The following is a 21843-nucleotide window of genomic DNA, read 5'->3' on the forward strand; positions in this document are numbered from 1 at the left end:
CGGTGATCTGATCAAAACCTCTCCTTTGAGCTTCCATTCTCCTGGAACATCCTCCTCAGAGATCTCTGTCTCAAACATGGCATCTTCCTTCTCGACCACCTCAACGCTGGCCAGGGGCTTCAGGATCTCCGCCTCCCGCTCTGAGAAAGAGATTTGAATTAGTACTCATAGATATCAACCAAATGATAGAAGGATAGATAAAAGTGTTAGAGGGGCTGAAGTTCAAAGGAAGGAAAGTAGGTAGATGGATAAACCTCCAAGTGTTAGCTTGGCAGTGTAGACGCGTCCTTCCACCTCCAGGGCGTATTCTGCTACGTCCTCGGGCTGACAGTTCTTGATGGTGAGCGTCATCTCCTTTCCATCCTTCTTTATCTCCACCTTGTCAGAAGGAGTGACCTCGGTCTCTCCTTTGAGCCACTTCCAGTTGGGGGTTTCCTTGAAGAGCTCACATTTAAATGTAGCAGTAGCCTTTGGCTTCACATGCTGGTCTCTCAGTGGTTTCACAATCCAATCTTTGATGATTTCTATTGGAGTAGAACATTAAAGCATTAAAGACACGATGTGTACCATTAATATACTAAATATAACATGCAGTCTAAGGCAGGGCAGAGGAAATAAAACAGGCTTAGTCTGGGATGATCTGACTTCAAGCAGTTTTCTGACATTACTGCAGTTTGAAGTGAAGCTTAAGGAGAGAAATTCAAGGTTTCTCATAATCTGAATTTGCAATGTCCAAGATGTGAATATGATTATCTGAATTTAGCTGCAGGTTACTCACTGACATCTACTTCTGGACATCAAGATGTAAAACATTGTTCAGAAGAATTTAAATATATTGTTGCATGTCATCAGCGTATTATGACATGGTATTTTAAATAGCAATGGGCCACAAAGGTGGTGCCCCTCGGTACTACAAGCCATTCCTGTCCAAATCTAGCTACTGTGTTTGGCGATATGTTCAATATTGTGCTCACCAATGATTTTGACATTCGTTGCAGTCTTTACATCTTCCTGGTTGGCCACTTCACACGAGTAGAGCCCCGTTTCGGCCTCAGTGGTGTTCTGGATGGTCACGGAGTGCTGCATACCGATGATGTTGATCTGAATCTTGCCGGCCTGTTTCTTCAAGACCTCTCCGTTCCACTTCCATATCACATCTCTCTCTTTGTTCAACTCACAGGTCAGATACAGAGGCTGACCCTTCATAGCTGAAGTCTCCTCCTCCAGCTCTTTGATCCACTTCACAGGTAACTCTGTGTGGAGATTAAACAAAGAAAGCAATGAGCTATTTGACTACTGGTACTATTTCTGGTCTTCACAACACCAAGTATCTTTGGTTTTATTGTTAAGTACCTTCAACAATGAGCTTGGCTGTGCATGATATTTCCTTGCCGGCATTCTTGGCTATACAGGTGTATTCACCGGTGTCGGACAGCTGCACATCAATAATGTTCAGCTTGCGATCTTTGCCGTCAGAGGTGAACTTGTGTTTGGGATCCTCGCGCAGGTTACAGTCGCCTTTCATCCACGTAGTGATAGCGGTGGAGGGCGAGACCTGACACTCGAACATGGCAGACGAGCCGATGGACTCGGCTTCCTGCAACACGATGTCCTGAATCTTCTTGATGAACTTCAGGGGGACGGCTTTGAGTTTGAATCCTGCGAAGGGTTCCTCTGGTGGCGACGGGCCCTTTCCACCGGGCTTTAGGCCACGGCCCCGGCCTTCTCCAGGGGACGGGGTCTGCTTGGCTAGAAATAGAATCATTTAAGAGAATGAATTGATGTTTTGGATTTCAAGAAGAGTTCTGTGGCATCACCAAAAAGGATGTAGAACATAACAGGTTTTTTTTGTTGAGAATTCATAGGTTTACTTACGTTTCAGCCCTCTACCTCTACCTCTTCCTGCTTCTTCTGCTGGTTGTCCCTCTGTTCAGAAACAATTCAAATGAATTTTGCTGCACACACTGTGATCATATGTCAATGTGCTGGGAGATATGTAAAGTCCACGCGGATGGATTGGTGAATATGAAGTGATGGTGATGGTAAATATATGAAATAATGATTTTACACCATGAAGAGATGGAATAAGGAACCGAAGTGTAGAGATGGTATGAGAACACATGTTGGACTGATGGGAATGGAAAGATATTAAAATGACAGACGCACAAATAACATAACAGAAATGATGGAAAGTTATGGATATGACCAGACAGTTTGACAAACAGAATGATAATTAACATAAACACAAGAAGGAGATGGCATAAATCGCATCACGCTTAAGATACGATGAAGAAGAGACGATTATGATGGAGGCATGATGGTAGAAATGAGTAAAGATTATCAGGAGCATGAAGAAATGGTTTTTCTCAGCCGTTTTTAGGGGCCGCCCACCATCTCACCTCTCCTGGTGACCCCTGGAACCTCGAGAGCTCCTTCCTCTCCTTCACCCTCCCAGTCTTCAGAGCCGTAACTGTCCCGGGGAACCACCTCCCCGCCCCAGGCCTCTTCTTCTTCCTCCTGCTCCGCCTCTTCCTCGGCTTCCTCTTCGAACACCTCCTCCTCTGGCTGGGTGGCGACCTTCTTCATCTGGACGGCTCCAGGAGAGACCTCCTTCACCAGAGGGATCCTCCCTTTGACGGGCTTTGCTGGTTCTGCAGCCTCCTCCGGCGACAGCTTCTTCGGGACCTTTTTGAGAGTAACAGCTTCGACAGAGTCTCTCGGTGAAACCGTTTTAGGAATCCTTTTGAGTTTATCAATACTCGGCATCTTCTCAACAGGGACTGCTTCTTTGAGCTTCTCAACTTTTGGAGATGGAGTCTTCTTCAGCTCAACTTTCTTGAGCTGCGCAAAAGGCTTCAGAGCCACTTCTTCTTTCTCCTCTTTTGCTTTGGGCATGACTCCCTTCTTCAGCTGCAGAGGTTTGGGCTCCTCAGGAACCTTTTCTGGTTTCTTAACAGAAACCGGCACAGGAGACACCATCTTCTCTGCTGGAACCGCCTCTACCACCTTCTCCGGCTTCTTCTCTGGAGCTTCTGGGATCTCGGGTTTCTTCGGCATAACCTCTGGCTCTCGTTCTTTTGGTTTTTCGTCTGGACTTGTGCGGCGGCGGTGCTGCAGTTCATCGGCTGGCTTCCTCTCTTTCTCCTCTGCTGGTTTCTTCTCAGGCTCTTCTGCAGCCTCTTTGGAAGGCCTGGAGAAGGGCTTCAGCTTGATGCTCTCTGTCTCTTGTTCCTGTGGTGGGATTTTCTTCACCTTGGTGGGTGCTTTGACCTCCTCAGGCTCTTTCTCTGGAGTTTTCTTCTTATCTACTGGTTTTGGCACCTTGGCTGGCGGCTCCTTCACCTCTGGAGGAGCTTTCTCTGGTTTCTTGGGAGGTTCTTTGGTTTCCACCTCTTTGGGGATCCTCTCTAGCTTCTGGAAAGGTACTGCGTCCCTGTCTGGCCTCTCCTTCTTGTCCTTCTCCGGCTCCTCAGCTGGTTTAACAGGCTTTACAAATGGTTTTAGTTTGACTACCTCTGCTTCAACCTCATCTGAAGGCAATTTTTTCACTTTCTTCAAGGCTACACTCGGCGGAGCAGGTTCCTCTTCCTTTGGTGCCTTGGGAGTTTTCTTCACAGAAATCTTGTCTTCTGGTTTCTCCTCTGTTGGAATGGGTTTCTGGCGGGTCCATGCATCTTTAGGAGCATCTTTCTGTTCCTGTTCTTTAGGCTTCACAATTTCTGGCTTTTTCACCACATCTGCTTTCTCTCGAGGTTTCCTCTCCTCTGCAGGTCTCCTGGTGGCGACGGACATCTCAACAGCTTCTTCTCTGTGCACCAACTCCTCAACATCAAAGACTGTGGTCTTGGTGACTTTCTGAGGTTTTTCCTCTTCTTCAGTCTCTTTATGTGGAACTGATGGAATCTTCTTCAGTTTGATAATCTCCTGCTCCTCTTCCACTTCCTTTATCACTCTGGTTGTTTTCCTCAAAGTGGGAATCTCAAACGTACCCTCCACTTCCGTGTGAATTTTTCCTTTTTTCTGCAGAAGAATTTCTAAGGTACCAAAGGTTTGACGTTACTTATTGACACACAACTAATGACAACAAACAAACACACACATATTCTCATATTAATCATTTAGAAAAAGAGAAAAAAAAACATAGAAATAGAAAAAAAAATCAAAACATCCTATTCCCAATTATTTTGATATAAAACTAATAAAAAGAAAGAATACAGGAGGTGTGATTTTATCGCTGCTGATTGATGTATACTGTATGTACTGTAGTAAAGTGATGGTAAATCTGAGCTCCTACCTTTCTTGACTCCTCCTGGTGCTTGGACGGGTCCTTTGGTTTCATCTAATACAGAAGGATAGTTCAGAAAATTGTTAATTAGGTAATTTAGTAGTCACAAAGAGCATTTCAACTGATTTAAAAATGGAAAGACCTTACCAGACACATTCAGAAATAAGTCAATGTTCTAATACAGAATGAGGATGACATATGGGATGAAGTTGTGATGGAAATGCAGAGCAAAGTAATCCAGTATCACATTAGTGGAATAACATAAGACATATGTAAAGACAACAGGCTAAAATGAAGTGGCCGAGGACACATGTGGCATGCTCGAGTTCAAGAAAAATGAATTAACGACAAAAAACAGACACACAACATGAAAGTGTTCTGCTGCTGAAGGTCTAAAGGTCATAGCGACCAGAATAAGACGGACTAACAATCAAAAACAACACATGGGAGGTTATGTACTCCAACAAAGAGGATGTTTCATTCTCGGTCCTTCAAATACTTCTACCTGTTTCAGGAGTTTTCCTTTTAACCACCACTGGTTTGTCTTCTTCCACCTTCTTGGTTGGCTCTTCGGCCTTTGCGACAGGCTTCGGCTTGGTCACTTCAAGTATAACAAAGAGGGAATGGAAGTATTTTGAAGTATCAGTAAAACACAAAACTCTTTTTAAGAACGCACAAGAATTATTTTAAGAATTATCAGGATACCTGGTTTTGCTTCTTCTTGTGGAGTCATTTTCTTCTCCAACTTCTTGGTTGTGTCAGTGACTTCAGGCTTTTTGGCAGCTTCTTGAACTTTTACTTTGATCTCTTCAAGTACAAAATACACAAGGACTTCAACAGAAAGCTCTACACAAACACCACGCTCTAGATTGGAGAGCTTGACACCAAGTTTATATTGATATTCAACATTAATCACCACCAAGAGTCATGTTTGATCAAGAGTGACGTTCTTTTATGAATGCCTTCACAAACACAGACATAAAACACATTGAAAAGAGAAGCTGAGTACCTTCTGGAGGAGCAGCTGGCTCTACCAGAGCTTCTTTGAGTTGTGGTGGAGATTCCTTCTCCTTCACAGGAACTTTGAAATTAAATGATATGACAATCAGAACCTCATTAAGACGGATGGGGTGAGCACTGAACCATGCAAAGACAAAAACAAACGATGGAAACAAACACAAGTTGGAAGTTTAAAGATGGAAGAGGCTTCTCACCTCATCCGTGCATAACATTCTATCTGGATACACACAGGTACAGTGAAACATAACAGACACAACAAACAACAGAATTAGAAAGAGCGATGAGAAAACCCCAACATGAAGCTGTGGTGGTTTAGATATCAGGTGATAAGAAGCCAAGAGAGACCGTCTCAGTTGATGGCGTGGTGGTTCTTCACAGTGCCCAAACACAATGGGTGATATGACATGATGTCCACTTAAAAGAGGTATGAATCTAAGAAATCCTTAAGAGGGTGAAAAAACGAGGAGGTGCACAACGATGTTTGGTGCTCAGATCAAAAACACGTGCTCGGTGACACATAACAGATTTCCTTTCTATACCTCTGGAAGAGTCTTGAAGGGCGACACCTTCTGGTTCCAAAGACAAAATCCTGGTTTCTATGACGGACTGAAGCCCCTGAGCTTCTCCCTTCCTGCTGCTGATGGTTTCAGCCTCCTGAGGAGGGAAGGATCGGATGTCTGCTTTCAGACTCCGCTCGACTTCTGGTTCCTGTTTCCTGGTGGCAACTTGTTCGTATTCTGGAGAGTCCGTAGTCTTTAGTTTGGTTTTACCTGTTACTGACGGTTCTCTGACTGTAGGCTTTAGATCAATATCTGATTTTGATTCTGTTGATGAAGGTATGTTTTTGTCAGAAACCTTCACTTCAACTGTCTCTTGATACATTTCATTCCTTTTCCTGGGTACAACTAACCAATCTCCTTTGATTTGTTGCTGTCCAGTGGCTTTTATCTCTTCTTTTTCTTGAACCTCTTTGATGATTTTGTCTTTTCCTAAAATGGTTTCTGTCTTAATTTCTTTGGATTTAACCAGTGTCAGTTGTCTTTCCAAAGCATCTTCCTCCAACAGCGATCTTTTAACTTTCATTTCTTCTACAGAAGAAACTTTGGCAGTGATTGTTTTTGGCCGTTCTTCTTCATCTTTAAAGTCTTGTTCAGCTGACATTGTTTTAATTTGATCTGTTTTTGTGATTCTGTCTTTGAGAATTTCTCTTTTGGTACATTTTTCTGTCCTGTCATCTGCTATCAGTGATTCTCTGGATGTCACCTCAGATTTGCTTTTAATGTGTTCCATCTTTATTTGTGTTCCTTCAGTAAAACTAACTGTAGCGCTTTCATCTTTAAATGTGACTATCGTTGACTGGACTTCTCCTTCTGTAATAGTGTCAGTTTCATCACGTTCACGCAAAGTTTTTCTTAGAATCTCTGTTTGAGTATCTCCGATAACTTTGACTGCAGTATCTTGGCCTCGTTGTAAAGCTTTAGCAGTGGACTCTGGTAAGACTTTGGTTGTCTTCTCACCGAGTATTTCCACCTTTGACTTGCTTTCTCCTACTTTAAATGCTTCAGCTTGATCCAGCTTCAGTCTGGATTTGTCTTTCTTTACATCCTCAGATTCGTACGCCTCCGTTTTCCTTGATGGAATGTCTTTAAATAGATCGTCAGGGGAAATATACTTTTGTGGAGTTTCTAATATAATATCTTGTTCTTTCACAATCAATGGTTTTGTATATGCAACATCCATTGCAGGTGTCCTTGAAGCATTTCTTTCTATTTGTTCCTGCTTTGTTTCTACATTTGGAGAAACGGTGAGGAAAGTATCTTTAATGGTGTCTGTTTTCGACTGAACACCTTCCACCGTAACCTTTCCATGGTCCTTCAGAGAGTCCGCTTTCTTTGTCCGATCATATCTAACTTCCTCATGTCTTCGTGGATGGTCTCGGACAACCACCTCTGTTTTAGCGTCTTCTCCTAATATTTCCTGAGTATTTTGTTGAGTTTGTTTCTGTTTTGATGGCATTGTATCGTCAACAAATTTAATTCTGTCAGTTTTATCTGTTATCTTTTGCTTTTCTGCTAAAACTTCCACACTTTTCTTGGAGGACTCTGGACTTTGTGAATGTTTTACTAGAAGAACCTCACTGGATTCATAAATGTCCTCTTTCTTTGATGCAATGTCTTTTACGAGCTTTTCAGGTGACATGAATCTTTGGAGAGTGTCTGATTTGACGTCTCCCTCTTTAACTATGAGATGCTTTTCAGATGCAACGTCCATCACAGCTGCAATTGAAGCTGTTTGTTGGACTTGTTCCTGTTTTGTTTCCATAACGTTTATTGGAGCAACACTTTCATATTCATCTTTAACCGTAACCGTCTCGGACTGCACTTCTTTAAGGGGAATTCTTGTAACTTTGTCTGACCTCTGTCCTTTCTCTCTTAGGGATTTCTCTGTCTGGATATCCTCAATAGATGTCTTGTCAAACATCAGCAGTTTCTCTGTTTTGGTTTCTTCTTTCTTTTGTGAAATGTCTTCTAAATCTTTTCCCTTCATTACAGAACAAAGTGCTGTCTTTGTTTGTATTTGTGTGTGTCTGGTTTCCATCTCTTCAGCTGGAAGGACTGTGCTGGTTTGGTCTGTTACTGGATGTTTATCTATCAAACTGTGTTCATGTGTTACTTCTGGTTGAGCTGCACCTGAAACACTTCTTTTACCTTCACTTTTCTCTTGTTTGTCTTTAACTATGTCTTCCTTGTTCTTGGCTTGTTTAACTGGAATCTGTTTGGAAGGATCTGATAAAGAATCTCCATCTTTATCAATCGGAGATCTTTCCACTATTTTGTCTGTTTTGTCTTTCTTTGAATCTCTTATTGGCTGAATTTCTTTCACTGTCTTTGTTGACTTCTCTTCTCTCTTGGTCAGTGTTTTTTCTTTCTTTGGATGAGTGGTTTCAAATTCACTGACGTCGCTCTTTCCTGTGTCTTTGTCTTCATCAGTCCTTTTAGTTTCAGCATATTTTTCTGGAACATCAGACTTTTCATATGTTACTTCAGGCTCAGTAGTGGATGAGGCTGTGATTTCAATTTGTTCTCGTCTTTTTAGTGTCTTCTTTCCAATGGGAGACACTTTTTGTCTTTTACTTTGAGCTGAGATTAATTTGGACCTGATTTCTCCTTCTACCTCTTTTTCTTTTCTTAAAGAAACGTCTTTGACCACATCATCAGCTGAGATCATCTGTTGTGGAATATTTGTTTTAACATCGTCATCTTTTATTGTTAGATGTTTTTTAGCTGCATCCTTCATCGCAGGTACCACTGAGCTCATTATTTCAGCTTGTTCCTGTTGGACATTTGTGGCCTCTAAAGGTGTAACATTCCCGTATTCTTCTGTAACTGTAACTGTCCTCGCCTGGACTTCTTTAACTGTAATCTCTTTAGATTCGGCTGACTTTGGCCTTTTATCCTTTTGAGCTTCATATTTCTTAAGAGAAACTGACGTATCACCTTTAACGGTTTCTTCAGGCTCAGTTTGCCTCAACAGATACTCCTGTTCCTGTTTTGTGTTCTCGTCTTCAGTCAGAGGTGTTTGCTCTTTAATCAGGACACCTGTCTGGAATTCTTCCTCTATTTTATCTCCAGTCTTTGGTAACTTCTGTAACCTCTTTATCTTTTGTGTTTCTTCCTTTGAGCATCTTGCTTCAGACTTAGGAATTCCCTCCTTTCCTGTTTTTTGAGTATCTTGCTCCACCAAATGTTTTGTGTGTGGTACTTGTACCTCAACCTCAGACGCACCTGAGACTTTTCTTTTAATAAGTTGTTCAGCTATTTTTGGTGTCCCATCTTCAATAGGAGTCACTTTTACAATTTTATTCTCAACTGTGACCGACTGTGATTGGATTTGTTCGTCTGCAGCTTCTTTAGTTTTGCTTAACGTTTGTCGTCTCTCCTTCAGAGATATTGATTCTTTCTGAGAAATACTCTCTGACTCTTCAGTTTCCTTATTAGCTGTTACATATTCACTTTCTTGGTTTTCTGCATGTTTTTTAGGAGCTACTTCCAGTTCTTCAGAAGTGTTTTCCATTAAAGGTTGAACTGAACCCGTTCTATCAATCAGTCCCTGCTTTGGTTTTGTTTCTTTGAGAGGAGTAACTTTAAAGGTTTTATCTTTAGCTCTGCTGACCTTTAGCTGGTCTTGTTCAACAAGAATCTCTTGAGGTCTCTGTTCTGGTTCTTGTGGAGATTCTGATTCACTCGCTAACGTTTCATGCTCTGTGACAAAGTCTTTAGTTTTTGCCTGTTTGTCAGATGTTCTATCTTTGAAGGGAGTCACTTGTTCTGTTTTATCCTCAACCAAGACGGACTTTGATTGTATTTGTTTGTCTGCAGCCTCTTTACCTTTAGCTAACTTTTGTTGTCTCTCCTTCAGGAATATTGATGTTTCAGAAGGTTTTTCCCCAAAGGAATCAATTTCCTCATCAGGAGGTTTTTCAGGAGCTACTTCCAGTTCTTCAGAAGATTCCTCCGTGAAAGGCTGAACTGAAACCTTCCTTTCGATCTGTTCCGGTTTCGTTTCTTTGATAGAAGTAACTTTAAAGGTTTTATCTTTAACTCTGCTGACCTTTTGCTGGTCTTGTTCAACAAGAATCTCTTGAGGTTTGGCGAGTTTCTGTTGTGGTTCTTGTGGATATTCTGATTCAACAGTTTTGGCCTTTCTTTCTTTTTTAATCTTGTCAATTTTGTCTCGACTCTGTCTTGTTTCCTTCTGAGCTACTTTGTCTTTTAGTGGAATGTTTTCTGAGCTCTCATCCTCTGCTGGGATTTCAGCCGTTCTACTAGGTTTAATATTGATATCTGGCTCTGATGAAGTGGTGTCCATCACAGGATGAAGTTGTTTCTGACTTGTCTCACTGGGAACAACTTTAGCAGTTTCTGAACCATCTCCTGCTTTTAGTGACTCTTTATGAGTTATTTTGATTGTTGGAGAGATTGAGGATGTTCTTTCAGTTCTTTCTAGCTCTGTTACGTTAATAAAAGTGTCTTCAACAGTTTCCTCCTGAATCTTTGACTGGACATCGTCAGATTTACCTTTGATTGATTTCTGCTGTTTCTGCTTTTCTTTCTGCTCAATTGAAAGCTTTTTAAATACAGTTTTCTTTGTTTTCTGCTCTTCCGTGGGAATAAATGCGTCTGTAACTTTGTTAATTTCATCTCCTCTGACCTCTGACTGAACTTCAACTTCAGATTTCAGTGGAACTTCTTCTATTTGAGACGTTTCTGACAAAAAGGCTTCTTTTCCTTTTTTAATTTTAGATGTTTGACGTTTACTTGTGACCCGTTTTAACTGAGCCTCTTTAAGCTCTTCGGTTTGGGCTAACATTGGCTCTTTTCTCTTGGGGGGATCTGGTTCTGTCAATGATTTAATAACAGGAGTAGTTGATGCTTTTCTTTCAGTCTGTTCCTTTCCTGTTTTTATCTTTTCAGCTTTAGGAACTATGTGTTGTTGATCCTCAGTTGTTACCATCTCTGTCAGGTCTTTGGTTTCTTTTAACATTTGTTCCCTTTCTTTAAAATGAAGATCGTCTTCTCCTTTAACAACTCTGTCTTTCCTAGCGGAGTCCTGTGCCTTAGTGGTTTCTAGTTCTGGGGTATAATGGTCTACCGTTGGTTTTGGTGGTCCCTCTTGCTCAGATCTCACAGAGGACTGTTTCGCAGCTTGCGCTGGTCTTGGTTTTGTCTTTTCTTTTGGTTTGTCTTTAACAACAGCTTTGACTCGGTCCTCATCTTCTGTCTGAGCAACATCTTTCTTTTCAGATAAGATTCCAGCTTTTTTAAGGGTTTCTCTATCCGACAGTGATTCTGGGTGTTTGACCTCTATCGCAGGAGAAACTGAGTCTCTGTCGGGTTTCACCTCAGTAGTTCCTTCCATCGGACTGACTTTGACCAGCTTGTCTTTAAATTGAACTACTTTGGACAAAACTATTTTAGTGTCATCTTCCAGTCCCTGAGCGATACTACCTTCCTGCTGTGGTTCTATCACCTGTTTTTCATCACAAACAGCTTTGACTGAACTTTCTGGACTCTTACATTTTCTGTCTTTGCTTTGAGAAGCTTCTTTATGTTCTTTAATATCTTTTTCAATGTCTTTTATTTCTATGCTCGCTGTTGGAGGATCTGTTTTTTTGACAGAAAACTCTTCTTGTTCGCTAGGTTCATCCTGAACTGCCACAGTTTCTTTCCTCTTAGATTCATTTCCAGTCATGATGAGCTTTTGTTTTGTTTTCAGACCCTTTGTTTTTAAACCATCAGTAACAGTTAAATCTCCACTTATTTCAGACTCATCATCAGGTTCTATCAGTGCACTTAAAATCCCTTCTTGCTGCAAAGATTTAGATTTAATTTCTTCTTCTTCTTCGTGATAAATGTCAGCCTCAAACTCTTCTCTTCCCTCTGCAGACGAAGCTCCGGCTCTCTTCTCGGCCTCTAAAAGACCGGTGGTTGTCGCTTGAGGATGGAGGATTTTAAGAGGTGTGAAGAGAAAGCACCATGTAGCGGTGCCAAGAGATTAGGGAGAAAACAACAACAACACAGACACAAACAAGTTAAACTAGACAAACTCAGATAATAAGAAAGAGGAAGCAGCTGAAAGAGTGCTGTCGTTGTACCTCTCTCTGCTCGTTTTCCTTCTATCTCCACTTTCTCAGCAGACGAAGCAGCAACAATCGTCTCGGCCTCGACTTCTGGTTCTTTAATGAACAATAAGGTTTTGTTTAACGCAAGATATTAACGTGTAAGAGGAAGAAAGACTTAAAACCACAAAGGTATAAAAAAGAACACCTTTAAAGCACAGAACATGAAGAGACATTTACGAATGAGAAAGTTAAAGATGGAAATGATCAAGATGTTAGAATTTCTCTGTGTACCTCTGGAAGCAGCTGGAGGGGAAATCCTTCTCTTCTCTGGTTCAGAGGTTTTCCTCTGAACCTCCATTAAAAGACTAGTTTCTTCTGTTTGAGGGACATCTCTGGATTGTTCTTTCTTCTGCTTTTCTGCTTCAGTTCTTGCAGCAACAAAGTGAGACTCCGCCTCCTGTTTGGTCCCATTTGGCCTCTGAAGCTGGATGTTTGTTCTGACTGACTCTTCTTTAGGTTTTGGTTTTTTAATTATCTCATCAGACTTTAACTTCTTCTCCTGTTTCTTTACCGGCACTTTTTCTGGCGCACTAGTCTCATCTCTTTTGGAGTCAGGAACGATTGCTGGTTTAACTGTAGTTTCCTCTTTTCTACTAGTTTTCTCTTCTACCGTTTTCACCTGAATGGAACCAACTTGTGTCGGTTTGTCCTTAACTGTGACTTCTGTCTGCTGGATTGTAATAGTCTCAGTTCTACTGTATTTATCTGAAACGTCGTGATCGACTGATTCCTGTTTGGAGACTTCTATCAGAACCTTTCCTTCAGTTTCTTTTCCTCTGATAATAACTGCTTCACTTTTCTCTGCGTCAGTCACTGACGAGATCTTTTCTGGTTCTGACTCTATTTCTTTGGTTGTAGTTTTCCTGACTTCCTGTCGTCTCACTGGTCTCTCTTTGCTTTCTGTTTCAAAGGTGATCTCTCCCGTCTTTGTGACTGTAACACCAGAGCTCTCGTCCTGCAGCTGTCTGACTGAACCGCCGTCTTTCCTCTCCTCTGTAACTTCTCTTAGCGACTCGATGGTGCTGATAAAAATCCTGTCTTCCCTCGTTTCTCTAGTTTTGTCTCTGTCCGATTCAGTTTGCTGGACTACAACAACAGTTTCTTGAGTTTTCTCGTGTTTGGTCGACCTGGTTTCTTTCCTCTTTGAAGAGTCAGTAACAGAAATCTCAGCTCTCAGCTCAGACTTTTGATCTGTGGCTTTTTCCATTGAACTGAAGAAGAACTCTTTCTCCGATAACGACGCCATCGTCTCACTCGGACGAGCCGCCTCGTCCTCGTACAACACCTCGGCATGTTCCTCCACCACCTCCCCATGTTCCCACGCCTCCTCCGTGGGCGACACTTTCTCCGTTACGTAAAATACTTCCTGAATCTTCTGAGCTCCTCTCCTTCGCTCGATCTTAACGAGACTCGTGGTTCCTTTTAAAGAGTTGAAGAAGAGGCGTCATTCGGCGGCGCCAAGAGGTGACGGACAAAACACAAAGACAAGCATTAGTGTTGGAAGAGACGACACAGAGATTAGTAAACGGTGATAATCCACCTGCCGAGTGTTAAAGACTAAGAAGTGGTCAAAGCACTCCGTCATGATCTCAGACGGTCGCTACCTTTTTCTGGAGGAGACACGGTTTTCTCTTCAGAAACCTCTGACGGAAGAATCTTCTCAATCTTCTTACTTTCTATTTCTTTTAAAGAACAAATCCGTTTTTTTAATCCAAGACGAAGCGTCGGATCAGAGAAGAGGGTTTTAAAAAAGAGGAGAATTTAGACATTTAACAAACAAACAGAGAAATAACCAGCAAATATGAAATCACACAGCGAGAAGTCAGACGTCAAAGAGGGACGTAAGAAGACAAGGCACCAGTTCAGTTTGACTTCAGTTTGAAAACTCTTCAAAAAACTAACTTGTTCGTTGCAGAAGTACAGAATTTACTAATCTGACACATCGTGACTAACACATTAGAGACGGTTTTCTGACTAAATAATTACATTTAAATGATTTCTGCTGCATCATTGATCAGTTTACCTTTAATTTATCAAACTCCTTTTATTATTTACATTTTGCACATTGAACTAAAAGCAACCGCAAATGTTTTTGAGTGTGTGTTTAGAAGTGCTGCCATAAAGTAACAGTTAGTGTAACTACTAACTGTAAGTGTAAGTGTAACTGAACTGCTGCCGACATGCACAAAGACAAATAAAGAGGTGAGATCTGCCTCGCTGTAGACCTCGTTCTGTACCTTTAGGAAGACTTTCTTCTACCTCCTCAGGTTTAGCTTCAGGTTTAGGTTTAGCTTCAGGTTTGGGTTTAGCTTCAGGTATCTTCTCAGGTGTTTTATCTACAGAGATCCTCTCTGGTTGTTTCTTAGACACCAGGTCAGGTTTTACCTCCTCAGGAGGAAACCTCTCCAGTACCTTCTCCTCAGGTACCCTCTTTGGAGTTTCCTCGACTTTCCTCTCAGGTGTCATCACCTTCTCTGGGACCCTCTCAGGGGTCTTTTCCGCACCTGGAGGCCGTCTCTCAGGTACTGGTTCAGGTATTTTAGCAGGTTCGGTCTCCTCAAACACCTTCTGAGGTACTTGTTCAGGTAAGAGTTTAGGTTTGGGCTTCAGAGCTTTAAGAGGGTTAGACACAAACACATGGCTCAAGACATGAAGAAGTGAAAGTTGTGCTGTCGCACATTAAAGAGACATTAAACAAAGCAGTTACTCAAAGAATGAAAGATCATTATATTCAATATATGTTATATTTAGGAAGTAAATAATATCATTTAGAGGCCTCGGGGTAATTTGAGTAACAGGACAAACAAAACAAAGTGTGAGCTTGTGACTGAAGCTCCATCAGGACCATTAAAGTACCTTTCTCGGTCGGCCTCAGGTCTTCTTTGGGAGGAACAACAGCAGCAGCTTCTGGTTTCTTGGATGCTTTTGGAGGCTCGGGTAGTTTTTCCTCCACAGGAACTTTAAAGAGCACCATTCACAGACATTAGAAGCTTTTCAAAAGAACTGAAGAGTGTTGTTAGAGGTGGACAAACACAAGCACTCTATCGAGTGCACGACAAGAGAAACTCAACTAAACCGGACAAACAGGACGTGCAGCCCCATCGAATCATCACAGGAACTAAAGTTAGACGTTAAAAAACACAAACCAACCAAGTCAAAGAGAGTCGAAGATGAATGGAAGAGTTTGGGTTTTAGTGTGACGGGTTACGGGTTACGGTGACGATGAAGGATCAGGATCAATAAGCACTCATGTAAAACCACTCAAGATGATAATGAAGATGTTAAAGTTGGATGATGGAGTTAAGAACATTAAGAAAAACCCTGGAGCCGCATCTCAATCAGAGACGTTTATACCTTTCTTAAGAGGTTCCTTTGGTGCAGGCTTCGGTTCTGGTTTGGTCTTTGGAGCTTCTGGTTTTGGCACTCTCACTTCAGGTTCAGCTTTTTTCACTGCAGGTTCTGGTTTGGGGACCACTGCAGGTTTAGGTTTGGGGACCACTGCAGGTTCTGGTTTGGGGACCACTGCAGGTTTAGGTTTGGGGACCACTGCAGCTTCTGGTTTGGGGACCACTGCAGGTTCAGGTTTGGGGACCACTGCAGGTTCAGGTTTTTGAACTGGAGGTTCTGGTTTGGTGGCAGCAGGTTCTGGCTTCGCTACAAGAGGCTCAGGCTTACGGACTTCTGGTTTTGGTTTTTCTGGTTCTGGTTTTGCTTTTGGAGCCTCTGGTTCTGGCCTTTTCACTGCCGGTTCAGACTGGATCTTTGGCGGCTCTGGTTTTGGAGCCTCTTCAGGGACTTAAAGCAACATTTAGTTTAGAGATGAGCAAAGACAATCGGGACACAGAAAGTAAAAGAATCGCTTCCACACTTGAAGCTGAAAAAAACCCGGTTCAGACAAAATCAAGTCTTTAACATCAACACACAGAAACAAACAAAGCAGGAAATACCTTTGGATGGAGGCGTTACCGGCTTCTTTACCGGCACCGGCTTAGCTTCAGGCTCCACCTTCGGTTTGGCTTCGGGTTCTGCTTTGGGAGCCGGTGTGGGCTTCGGTTTTGGTTCAGGTTCTGCTTTGGGAGCCGGTGTGGGCTTCGGTTTTGGTTCAGGTTCTGCTTTCGCTTTGGGTTCAGGCTCAGGCTTAACTGTAGGCGCCACTTTTTTGGGTTCAGCTGGTACCTGAGGCTTGGGCTCATCTTCAGGTAGGTAACACAGACATTAGCTAATTAGCATGAAGTCGTGGTAGCATCTCAGATTTATCAAGAGACGCTCGAAAAGAGTGAGACGACACTCAACAGAGAGAGAAGATGAAGAGTGAGAAGAGTGAAAAACACCAAGTACAGAGCACAAAAGAGAAAGACAGACATTAAGAGGTGAGAAGCTACGAAGCCGTGAGCTCAAGAAAGCTGCTAATGGTAAGATATCACACTAACTATAAAGTACCTTTCTTTGGCACTCCGGGCTTCTCGACAGGTGGCGGGGGGGCAGCGGCAGGTTTCTTTACCTCCTCTGGTTCTTTTAAGATACATTCAAAACACAAGATTAACCACACAGTCACAGAAAATGAGACGACGAGAGGACCAGAGCTGAATCTGAGCCTCATCGAGACAGAATACTGAAACATAAAGGACAGAGTCATCAGCAAAGAGAGATGGTTGAAATCAGACATCTACCTTTTGGAGCAGGAACTTTGTTCTTCTCTGGGACTAAAACTGCAGGAACCTTTTCCTCCACTGGCTTTCTGGACTCCAGTGCTTCAAAATGTCAGTAAAAATGAAGTGAGATCTCACAACATGAAAAACAATAACAGGCTCAAAAAGACACATTACATTCAACTATTGTAAAAGTGTAAACAACCCGAATGGATTGCTAAACCGGTACATGCCGACATCAGAGGAATGCTGGTACCTTTTGGTGCTGAGGGCTCCTTCGCATCTGTTGTCAGCTTCTCTTCAGGCTTCTTCACGGCTTTGGGAACTTAAAGAGACACCGATGGTTTTAGCAACACAAGAGAGATGCTGAGCATTTTCAGGTGAAGCAGAGAAGCTCAGCAGAAGATAAGAAGACAGAAAAAGCAACGACAGTAGATAATGTAAAGAGTCTATCTGCAGCAGGTAAGAGAGGAAAGGAATGAAAACACAAAGCTGATGAAACAAGAGTCAAAGATTTTAGTAGCGGAGGATGGACGAGTTAAGAGAGGCTGAGCTGCAGCAGGAAGACGTTCAGGTGTTTGGTACCTTTTGTTGGGATTTCCTCTCTCATTTCAACTTTCTTGGTCTCCACCTTCTCCTCAACGGCAGCTCTGGCAGCTGAGGGAGGAAACAAAACAGAAACATCCAGAATCACCATCGCGGTCCGAAAAACAGCAACTGTCTGAAGTTGTCTGAAGCAAAACAACCTTTTCTCACTTAAAAGGGGAATTACTGCTCGTAATGAAGTCCAGTAATTGTATTCAAATTGTTGAATCAATCTGTATGAAAGCTTGTGTTATGTTACATCAGAAAGCTGATACGATGTGTTGCTTTATATAACAAACTGTTCAAAGTGTAGACTCCTCACTCCTCACCTCAAATGCACATGGTAAGTAGGAAGCTCAATGCAAAGCGATATCATTACTGATGTTCTACATTCATGCATTTGGAGGAAGAAATGAAAACGGTTTAAAGAGGTTTAAATGGTTTAAAGAGCAGAAGCCATAAAATGAACCTGATCGACTTCAGATCGACGTTCAGGAACCAAGAAAAGGGTTTAATGGCAAAGTAGAGACAGAAGAGGACGGTTATGAGACAAACGAAGACGAGTAAAAAGGGTGAGACATGAAGAGAGAGCCATGGTTCAGAGCGGCTCAACACACACATTAGCTTCCTGTGTTACTGAGGTGTGATACCTTTGGCTGTGGACTCCTGCTGTGTTACTGCCTCTTCTGTCCACCTCTCAAACTCCTCTGAAGGTGTGAAAGCACAAAGTGACAGAAGACAACAAACGTGAGACGGTCTGTGCTCAGAGAACCGAAGCTTCACTCAGAAATGAGCTGACTGAAACTACAATGCTTTTAAAAAAAGTCACTTCCTGATTTAATAAATAGATTAATAAGCTGGCCCCGAAAGCACAGGTCGGGTTACCCTAACCCTAAGACAAAGCTTCTGTTAACATAACTGGTTGAAAGGTCAAAAAGAAACACAAGACAACAACAAAGAGACACAGAACAACTAAGAAGGAAGACAAACAGACTCAACACGACCACAAAGAGACAGAACAGCAGAATAAAGCCAACGTTTCACCTTCAGATGAAACTAACTGAACTCAGATCAACACTTCACACTGTTTACAAAAGACTTGACTGTGATGAAGAGATGAAGACGGGATGAAAGTTAAAAGAGTGAAAGAAGTGAACAAACAAACAAAGAAGAAGAAGTGACAAAGACTTTGATACTAAATCTGAGATCAGTCGACACAGTGATGGTTGTGATGATCAGAGGCAGATTTGCGTCAATTTAGATCCTCAGATGCTTATTGAGCTAAAATTAACCCGAATATTACTCCTTCATTATTATTATTATTATTAACCGCTTATGATATCTAACTCTGTCAGATGAATCCAAACTGCAGTATTAATTATTAACATGTCATTATAAAATGTCTACAAGAATATTTAGATAAAGATTTAAAAGCACATTGTCAGAAAACAAAGCACAGTCCTCTTTATCCTTATTGTTCTATTCTTGTGATGTGATATATTAGGACTATATATTTTGATCAAATGATCCCAGATCTGCTCAGATGGTTTGATGGAGTGAAAAGATGAAGTAACATGTTGTACCTCTCTGTTCCACCTCTTCTTCATAGTGATATGAATATTCAGCTGATTCTTCAGAAAGCAAAGAACAGAACAGAACATTCTGTGGATTAGTTTGACTATCAGAGAGAGATAACAATTGTAAAAAGGTGAATTCATTGTGTTTTATCATAAACACAGTAAATACCTCGATGTTCAATCTCTTCCTCATATTGATAGAATTCAGCAGATTCTTTAAGACAAAAACACATGTTGGTTTCATTACGATGTTAGATTTGGTTAAAAGGTTTCATTTATTTCTTTGCTGTCTTTACATTTGATAATTTAGCCAAAGATCCATAAAGATGTACACCGTCACTTTAAAGTGAACTGGAGTAAAGCAGTGACTTCTTGTACAAATCAACTTTCTGATGATTCCAGTCTTACCTTGAATTGCCACTGATGAAGGCACTTCAGGCCTCTGCACTGAGGAGTCTGGGACATCTACAGGACATGGAATATGGTTCATACCAGAACTTTACTTTCAAGAAACTATAATAATGCAACCATTATCTCAGAAAAACAGGACTGCATGTACATTAGTCTTAGACCACAAGAACTGTTCTGTTATTAAAGGGACAGGTGGACATTTTGGGAATTCCTCTAGTTACCCAGCCTTTGTCAGACTTGTTACAAGGTTTAAGATAAATGTCCCACATCCTAAGTTCCCATTATCTTATGTTCCCAGGATCCTATCTTACTGAGGTCCTAAGTTCCCATTATCTTATGTTCCCAGGATCCTATCTTACTGAGGTCCTAAATTCCCATTATCTTATGTTCCCAGGATCCTATGTTACTGAGGTCCTATGTTCCCATTATCTTATGTTCCCAGGATCCTATCTTACTGAGGTCCTAAGTTCCCATTATCTTATGTTCCCAGGATCCTATCTTACTGAGGTCCTAAGTTCCCATTATCTTATGTTCCCAGGATCCTATCTTACTGAGGTCCTAAGTTCCCATTATCTTATGTTCCCAGGATCCTATGTTACTGAGGTCCTATGTTCCCATTATCTTATGTTCCCAGGATCCTATCTTACTGAGGTCCTAAGTTCCCATTATCTTATGTTCCCAGGATCCTATCTTACTGAGGTCCTAAGTTCCCATTATCTTATGTTCCCAGGATCCTATGTTACTGAGGTCCTATGTTCCCATTATCTTATGTTCCCAGGATCCTATCTTACTGAGGTCCTAAGTTCCCATTATCTTATGTTCCCAGGATCCTATCTTACTGAGGTCCTAAGTTCCCAGGGTCTCCCTCCTATAACATAACAACGTATTATAGTAGCTGTTTGTAGGTGCTCTGGGCTAAGCTAGGCTAAACATGTCTGCAGAGATGAAGCTGATGAAGACGGAGAACAAGAGGATTTCCCAAAAATGTCCCTAATAGATTAAAGTTGTCGAGAAAATGAAATACTTACCGAAGGGCACCATTGCCAATTCAATTTCTGTGAAAAAAGGGGGGAAGAGTGAAGAAGGTGTGAAACACTAACACAGACAGAAGCTGAACAGAAACATAAGAAGATGGCGTCTGACTGGAAACTGTACCTTTGCCAGACAAATAAAGCTCAGCTGTGCTCTTAGCCTCTCCTCTGGGCTCCAACCTCACAATCACTGAGTACACGCCTACACGGGATTATCAATGAAGACGTTTAACACATGAGAACAATGTGGGGGAAGAAGAAAAAATAAAAATCTGCAGGTCTTTGTGACGGGCCCTTTGAGGGGCCTCCATGTGGCTCTCTACACACCTTCGTCTTCCACGGACACATTTCGGATGACCATGAAATGTCTTCGGCCCTCGCTCGTGAAGTTGTACTTGGGGCTCTCTCTCAGCTCCCAGGTGTCTTTGTACCACGAAACGATGGCGTTGTCGAAGGACACCTCGCACTCGAAGCTGGCCGACTGGCGCTCGTTGACTTCGATGTTGTGGATGCGTTTGGTGAAATGAATTTGTTCGGCTAAAACAGATAAAGACGTGAATGGGTAAGACGGCATCACAGCTGGGAATGTATGAGAATAGTTTGTTTTAATGGACACAACAGCCACACGGTTAGAGGGGATGATGGGACGGTTATGAGGACTGCTTGTTGGTGGGGGAGGGGCGGTGGATTTGAGTCCAGACAAACGTAAGAAGACAACGAATATGATGATGGGTGAGCAAGATAATCCAGAAGAGGAGAGGCATGAAGAGGGTTAAAGACAGAGGAGCACAAATCCCAGAAGAAAGACACAAAAAAGAGGAGCTGAATCCAAAGGTTCCATGGTTAGTCTCAGAGCCTGATGAGTCCAAAAGAGGTTAGTAACACGGAGAACATCCACCACGTCTAGAAGGTCATTCCCGGGTACAAACCTTCCACCCAGAGGTCTGCAGAGGACTCCAGGTTGTGGTACCTGCAGGTGTATCTGCCCTGGTCTTCAGTTCTCAGGTCTCTGATCAGAAGCTTCTGAACCTTGTGTTTCACCTCTGACGAGTACCTGCCCTTCATCTCTAACCGATGGCCGTTTTTAAACCACTGAGTCTCTACGTTCGGGACGGACAACTGACAAGATAGAGAGCACGGCTGGCCTTCCTTACCCGATGTGTCCTGCAGATGTCTCTCCACCTCTGGAAGACAAAGAAGGACATGGAGCGACCGTTAGGTTTACAAGTGCTGACATGTTCATCTCATCCATGCTTTAGATAAAGATGCAATACTTCACATTTCTTTTAGATGTGATCAAACACAGAAGATGTAACTCAACATATTCACTAAAATACAGTACTTTAGTACAAAGTTAAAATTCTTACTTTGGTATTTCTATTTCATGCTACTTTATATTGTTTACATCTTAGAGGAGATATTGTACGTTTGAATGCACTAAATAGATCTGACAGCATTAGTTACCGGGCAGGTTTGAATTAATAACACAAAATATCAGCGAATAATAAACTGACATATTTGTACACATTAAGATAAACTCAGCAGATAAAGACGAGCCTCCAGGAACACGTTCATTCAAATATCAGCATGGAATGTGGATCTG

General features: G+C 42.0%; 1 protein-coding gene across 1 annotated transcript in view; it reads right to left on the bottom strand.

The window, feature by feature from the left end:
* Positions 1-21843, bottom strand: part of LOC142971622 (titin-like) — a 212089-nt gene that overhangs the window by 114450 nt on the left and 75796 nt on the right. The window contains exons 75-104 of the mRNA XM_076112200.1: positions 21170-21422; positions 20568-20777; positions 20365-20442; positions 20238-20264; positions 19207-19263; positions 18968-19012; positions 18805-18852; positions 17872-17928; positions 17222-17293; positions 16893-16961; positions 16658-16738; positions 16428-16499; positions 15935-16180; positions 15605-15782; positions 15342-15484; positions 14844-14945; positions 14225-14599; positions 13592-13669; positions 12219-13406; positions 11961-12041; positions 5295-5366; positions 4991-5092; positions 4791-4886; positions 4295-4339; positions 2400-4034; positions 1876-1926; positions 1354-1749; positions 975-1253; positions 255-524; positions 1-140 (exon numbers count right to left, since the gene is read on the bottom strand). Of these exons, the coding sequence (XP_075968315.1) occupies positions 1-140; positions 255-524; positions 975-1253; positions 1354-1749; positions 1876-1926; positions 2400-4034; positions 4295-4339; positions 4791-4886; positions 4991-5092; positions 5295-5366; positions 11961-12041; positions 12219-13406; positions 13592-13669; positions 14225-14599; positions 14844-14945; positions 15342-15484; positions 15605-15782; positions 15935-16180; positions 16428-16499; positions 16658-16738; positions 16893-16961; positions 17222-17293; positions 17872-17928; positions 18805-18852; positions 18968-19012; positions 19207-19263; positions 20238-20264; positions 20365-20442; positions 20568-20777; positions 21170-21422 (6546 nt within the window). The remainder of the gene's footprint in view (positions 141-254; positions 525-974; positions 1254-1353; positions 1750-1875; positions 1927-2399; positions 4035-4294; positions 4340-4790; positions 4887-4990; positions 5093-5294; positions 5367-11960; positions 12042-12218; positions 13407-13591; positions 13670-14224; positions 14600-14843; positions 14946-15341; positions 15485-15604; positions 15783-15934; positions 16181-16427; positions 16500-16657; positions 16739-16892; positions 16962-17221; positions 17294-17871; positions 17929-18804; positions 18853-18967; positions 19013-19206; positions 19264-20237; positions 20265-20364; positions 20443-20567; positions 20778-21169; positions 21423-21843) is intronic.

This window comes from Anarhichas minor, unplaced genomic scaffold, assembly GCF_050575085.1.
Source record: "Anarhichas minor isolate MPS153535 unplaced genomic scaffold, ASM5057508v1 ptg000048l, whole genome shotgun sequence".
Classification (NCBI taxonomy): domain Eukaryota; kingdom Metazoa; phylum Chordata; class Actinopteri; order Perciformes; family Anarhichadidae; genus Anarhichas; species Anarhichas minor.